This window comes from Sphaeroforma arctica (assembly GCF_001186125.1).
Source record: "Sphaeroforma arctica JP610 unplaced genomic scaffold supercont1.468, whole genome shotgun sequence".
In the NCBI taxonomy this organism is placed as follows: domain Eukaryota; class Ichthyosporea; order Ichthyophonida; genus Sphaeroforma; species Sphaeroforma arctica.
The window spans coordinates 53,305-60,428 of record NW_014040090.1 but is presented as its reverse complement, the minus strand read 5'-3'; the positions used below and the strand labels follow the sequence as shown (position 1 = coordinate 60,428).

The 7,124-nt window shown below is 34.8% G+C and overlaps 1 protein-coding gene across 1 annotated transcript in view; it reads right to left on the bottom strand.

Annotated features, from left to right (window-relative positions):
* Positions 1–1,367: 1,367 nt before the first annotated feature.
* SARC_06517 (CMGC/CK2 protein kinase) overlaps positions 1,368–7,124 on the bottom strand; it is a 6,562-nt gene continuing 805 nt past the window's right edge. Inside the window, exons 2-6 of the mRNA XM_014299577.1 lie at positions 6,056–6,250; positions 4,630–4,794; positions 3,965–4,113; positions 2,450–2,598; positions 1,368–1,649 (exon numbers count right to left, since the gene is read on the bottom strand). Coding sequence (XP_014155052.1) covers positions 1,618–1,649; positions 2,450–2,598; positions 3,965–4,113; positions 4,630–4,794; positions 6,056–6,250 — 690 coding nt within the window. The 3' untranslated portion in view covers positions 1,368–1,617. The remainder of the gene's footprint in view (positions 1,650–2,449; positions 2,599–3,964; positions 4,114–4,629; positions 4,795–6,055; positions 6,251–7,124) is intronic.

Sequence of the window (7,124 nt, the reverse complement as noted above, 5' to 3'; positions counted from 1 at the left end):
TTAGTTTATTAGTTATAGTATATATATATATATATATATATATATATATATATATATATGTAAGTATATATGACTATATGTATGTATGGATTTATGTATATATGTATGTGTCTATATACATTCTATAAACCCTAGAATCACAAGGTCAAGCTTCAGTTGGGCGTCAGACTTAAGAATCGCAAAGTTAAGCGTCAGACATAGACGGGTCGCAAGGTTAAGCGTCAGACTTAAGAATCGCAAAGTTGAGCGTCAGATTTAATGGTCGCAAAGTTAAGCGTCGGACTTAGTGGTCGCAATTTTTAGTCGCAAGTAAAATGCGTCAGACTTATGCGTCAGCAAAGTCAGACTTGGTGATCAGTCTAAACAAATCTCTAATGATATACACATAGCTAATCAATAAAGGCATACCTAATTAACAAAGACAAGATTAACTAGCAAAGGCTTAACTAATAAATAAAGACAGCGAATTAATGTCATATGCATAGCTAATTAATATAGGCATACATAATCAACAAAGGCAAAATTGACTAACAAAGGCATAACTAATTAAAAGACATGATATACGCATAGCTAATTAATAAACGTATATCTTAATAAGAAATAACAGGTATAAATAAAGACAACTAATTAATGATATATGCGTAGCTAATTGATAAAGGCATACCTAATTAATATATAAAACACTAACCAACAAAGGCATAACTAAATAAAAATGATACGATGAATAAAAGAAAGCACTTCCTGGTACGATATGCAGCGTGTAGAATTGCCGTAAAGTTGTATTACATAATATCACTATGCCTCCAAACACATACTTCGATAATTGCATACGCTCATGCATGTGCGTTTGACTCCTTAAATCTGACAATACAGAACATCGGGCTTTTGTTTTAGTTTTGATGACCAAAGTGCAGTTCCATGTGGCGTGTGTGCATTTTTGCAACGAATGATTAAGTAGCTTTTCATTTTTTGATACACTTCTGTTGCAAATCACTGTGAAAACCGATAATACACCTGGCAAGCACACATGCTAACCTAATGTTTCGTGATATACCGATCTTCTCGGATCAATCGATAGTCGATGGTTCCGCTTCTTCCTGTGCTTCAAGTTAAACACTCGCGAGAGCTGAACGAACTACAGTGTCTACACGCGAAGGGCATCACACGCAAATCAAATGCTCATGGTATAAATCCAAACATATCTACTTGTAATTTGTTCACGAGTGTATATACATCCCTACAGCTTACGATAGAATCCATACATACATACAACGGACACAGTTCCAGGTAATAAAACAAACGTGAATGATAAATATAAATTCGCAAGCTATATGCGTGCATATGCTCACCCAGTGTATGCGTATGGATCGGGGTCATCCTTCTCACACACATTACTGAACACCGAATGTACGATAACAAGTGGAGGGAGGCAGTTGTTTATTTATCTTGTGCCGTACATAACATAGTACATAACCAACACTCCAACGTACGCCGGGAGGGTCATATCTGAATACCCATAATCAAGCAAAGCAAGTGAGTGGGCGGTCTGTATCACACGTGTACGACTATGTATAACGAGGGAGGGCCCCTAAGATGCTAATCGACTCCTACCTCTAATCAACTCTTTTTTGCCGCCGCTTTGACAACGTCTGTATGGAAGGGATGAGAAACAATCGATAAGTTCTCAGTCAAAAGTACGTTACAAGGTAATGCGAAGGATCTGTATGCTTAGAATGATACAACAACTGGCTAGTGTGGTTCAGACACGATTCAAATGCAGTAGGTTGTAGGCCCCTTGTTTTAGACGGACAAATTCGCAAAGCATTGGCCATTTAATAACTAAATATTAAATGCAAAATAATATATATATATATATAATATACAGTTCGAAGAATTGACTATTCGAAACATGAGTGATGTGATGTTGCGGTGGTATATATATCTAACCGTTTTATTTCATAGCAAGCTGGCGTCTCTTATTGACATCACTTCTCATATATATATAAAAGTACACTACGTGCAAACATCATTTGACAAGAACACAAAGCTCACACAATCAGCATACAAATACTCTACAGACACGATATAAAAACGCTCAAGGGCTTTCACAGCAGTATCATATTTCAAGAAAATTCTTAATCATGACAGCACGTTCACATTGCGCACTACACGCTAGCCAACGACGAACGAGCGGTCGTACTATAGGTCCATGCAGTGGATACGCTCTATCAATCTAGCAACACCGTCGAATCTATACTACACATATCACAACTACCAAATGTATATAAAACACAAACGTGTTTAAAATAGTATCTGTGAATGTGAATTTTAATACAGGAAAATACACATTTCAGTTAAATTAAAACAAAAATATAAACAGAATACATAACCACTCGAATGAACGTACATAAAAACACGCAATACAAGTGCATATGACATTTCCACATACCGAACAGCGGGTGGTTCATGGCTTCCTTTGCGGTAAATCGTTCCATGTGATCGTATCTGAGTAGACCGTTGAGAAAATCTAACGCTTCCGGTGATGTGAAATGCTGGTTTTCCGCATTCGTGAATCGCCACCAGTCTTTCTTCGAGTGTCTATGGGTGGTCAATGTGAATTGAAAGGACGTATCGATGTGAATAATAACTCTTTGCATAGTCGGCCTTTGCATATGCACTTACTATAGTACTTGCACGAAAATGACACACCAATATGGATAGGAAAAATATCTGTTGAACTCACAATACTAGGACAATGCACACGTATCATGCCAAAGCTGTATTTATTACGAAAGAATTGTATTCCCCCGCTTAACGGTACAGTGGTAATCCAAGTCTAATATTTCTGACATTATTCACTAAAAACTGCAGTAAAGCGCATGACTCTCCTATGGTGTATCTTCAATCAGTAATGGGATATTGAAATATATAGGAATGTATAAATACCATTGCATCGATGTTCATTTTTAAGGTATAAACAAATAAATAAACGGACAAAGAAAATACATAAATAAATGATTGCAACAAAAACATTAATATACATGCATGCTTTCAGTCAGAATACTGATATACTTGTTGCGATGCCGAAGCACACACATACGCCTTATGTGGTGGGACATTACCTCGACACTACATAGCGACGCGAATACCACAGTAGTATTGGAGACAAACAAAACACACACACACATATATATAAACAAATAAATAGATGAATAAATAAATTAATACATAGATGAGTAAATAAAAACATACATACATACAAATGTTGCCAGTCGATTCTAAAAAATATAGACAAGTATACTGCTAGTCCTATAGACATATATACACACATACATATACACTCACAACTACGCGGAGACGCATAAAAAATTCTTGTATCAAGAGCTAAGGTAATTTGCACATAATCCGTATTATACTCGTACATGAATATACATGCTGTTTGCCAACGAAAAACATATACGCACGCAAACGTCCCTAAAGAAAGTACCTCGGGAAACTCATCGAATTATGGGTTCGAAAACAAACGAGAAACGGCCAAAAATATATGTTTAATAAAATACCGCAAAAACACATCAAAGTACACATATTCCACATGCAACATAAAAACACTTGAATATGATGTTCTATACTATTCAACTTATGTACGTGTCTTTCTTAAAAATTTGCAATATGCAGTGGAAGAGGCAGACCAGCGTTCAATTATATCCATCTGGATAGGGGATAGGCGTAAAAGCCACGGAACACACGAGAAAAGAACCTATACACATATATGGTCGTGTAACATGCTTAGTTCTAATAAGATTCACATGGTAATACACATTTTTGCAATAAGCAGTCGAAGAAGCAGCCCAGCACCGGTTTATATTCATCTAAGTAGGCGTATGAGCCACAGAGCACAAATGAAAACAACAGTAGACACACACATATGGCCTCGTTCCTCGATGATTCACACCCTTGTACATACTTTTGCAATATGCAGTCGAAATAACTGTCCAGCTCCAGGTTATATTTATCTAGATAGGCGTATAGGTCTTCCGTGCCAAGCACCCTGGCAATTTTTACCAACTGATCGTAGTTATCGTGGCCGTGGAAGAATGGATCCTTCTTGAAAATCTGAATACAATACGACCAAATTTAAGAATCGCAGTAAAAGATTGATGCTACGAAACAAACACATACAATTATCCGTTAAAAGACAGGTTCGCTCCTGAGACTAAAAATAGAATGTACAATCAGCTGAATATATATATATATATATATACGTACACACACATATATATATACAAATATGCAAGTGTGATATATGAATGACACATATATATATATACATGTGTATTTATGTACATATACTTATTTTTACATATTTTAAGCACGAGATATAAAACTGGTGTTGATAGCCTACCCGGCAATTAGTACAAGCGTACCTGACACATACCAACAACATATCATAATGGCTACACTGTACAGTATAATGAACACAATCGAAACCTCGTACGGATATACAATCGCACATTCTAAGCTTCATACATCCATATCTAGATGATAAAATGGATACACGTACAAATAAATCTACATCTATCTCGAACCATCTATATCCATGTCTGAAGACTTCATAAATGACGGACATACCATTCCAGCAAACATACAGCCCAAACTCCACATGTCAAGCGAGTAGTCGTATTCTTGCAGATCCACAAGCAGTTCCGGACCCTTGTAGTACCTTGACGCGACGCGCACGTTGTATTCTTTATGTGGATGGTAAAACTCTGCCAGACCCCAATCGATCAGGCGCAACTGCACGAGTATAGTTTAGAATAAGATGAAAATAAATGCCCTAAGCAGCAATATTAGATACACAAACACACATACAAACAAATACACACACATATATATATATATATATATATGTATATATAAAGATAAAGATATATATAATTACATCTATAGAATTTTAGATATACATACAAACATATATATATACAGTTATAAGGATGGTGCACTATGGTGAGGAAAGGTTGGGATTCGATATGGAAAATACACGTTCAAGTCTCCATATGGATGGTAAAGAAAAGTCACAGCTAAAAAAAGCGCTGAGGCAAGTTTATAAATACCTACGCACGCGATCTCAGATCTATTTACATATATATATATAAATCTCGGCTGCAGGGGTATGGTGGATCACTAAGATGTTACTTGTATCAAAAATGATACTTGTATCAGCAATATTATACTATTACATTAATATGTACTTGTATATATGTATATATATACTTTTCAGTTTTAAAAACCGTTGCGTGTGAATTGAGCATTGTAATATATACATTCGCAATTCCTTGAATATAAGTTTCAGAAGTGGAGTATGCAGCGGATGATATGTTTATTAGCAATATCAGATACAATCATATAGTCATACAAAGATGTGCGGTTGGAGGAGAATAGACGGGCAAGAGAGAGGTTCGGGATGACATTTGAGCTTGTTTTAGAATCTGTAAACATTCACACAGAAAACCGTCAGAATAAATTTCGTGTCATACAAGCACCTACCACGGCCACTGTCGTATATGTGAACTAAAGTATAAACCAGGATGAACAGAGAAGTCAATGAACAGTCGAGAAGAATTAAGAACAAAAAAATCATCATCAACTCAAGATACGCAATACAATGTATATTTATACAAATGACCATGTATCACACACACACATATATATATATATGCTTACATCTAGACGTATCTTAAATGATATGATATAGTGGTTTATATGAACATCAAGATAAAACTACTGTATATCTAGATACTGAAGTACGATGCATAATACTTGATAACATACCAAACTACCTAGTGGTGGTATGTTGATAATTATATGCTAAATAACCCAGTAGAAGCTTTCTTACTATACTATTCGTCGTTCAAATACCCGCATATCTGTAGCTTAGGATGTCACCAACCCCCTGTTGACGATTAACATACGTTCCAACATATAGTGTTGAACATATCTAAGCATATGCAATGAACTATGGCAACGTTGTACAGCTCGACATGTCAAACGTACTTACCATTTTCTTTTCATGATCAATCATGATGTTGTGTGGCTTGACATCTCTGTGCATGATTCCCATTGAGTGGCAGTAGTCCAATGCCTTGAGTAACTCGAAGATGTAGTATCGGTTGTCGAAGTCCGTGAAAGTGGGGTAGAGTACCTTGAAATCAACATTGTTGATGTATTCGAATACCAACGACGGTGTTCCCGACTGCAAAGTTTCAAGATGTAAGGCAGGGAAGAGTGGGGATATAATTAGGTTATAATAAAAACTGTGGTACACAAGTTGTACGTATATACAAATGCAACTACCAATCTGATAAGGTCTCCAAAGGACATATACTATCCCAGATATTTCAATTAAAAAACTTACAAGTGCATGTATCCATTCAGTGTAGGTCTACTGATAGGAGACTAAAAACGAACGATTCACACACACACTTATTATATGTGATCCAAAAAATAAAAAATCTATGCGCATGAATCAAAACAAACTTGTATATATATACATTTATATACATATATTTTTGTATATATATACACGCATATATATATATGTGCAACACACATATATACATATGAATATACATACATACACATATAAATATAAGTATAGGTATCTATACACAAAAACAAGAAGCATATGATATATATACAAGTACGCATGCATATGTACATGTATATGCGTGTAATAATATATATATATATATTTATATATAATAGCACATCCGCTGCGAAAGTAATAAAAAAATCTAAAATGTGAACACGTGAACATATATATACATGCATAAAAGACACAAACATGAATTTTATTGTTAATATATATATATCTATATATATATATATCATATAAATGTGGATATAAGACGGTTTGAATCAACATAAATAGCGATGCCGACGTACGTACATGTTAATATATATATATATATGTATATACAACCCCATACAAATGTATATACATAAATATACATTTAATACTGGTTGCATCCTTATATTCTAATATATATATATACATGTGTGTGTATGTATATATACATACACATATGTCAATATATAAATATATATATACCTATGCACATATATAT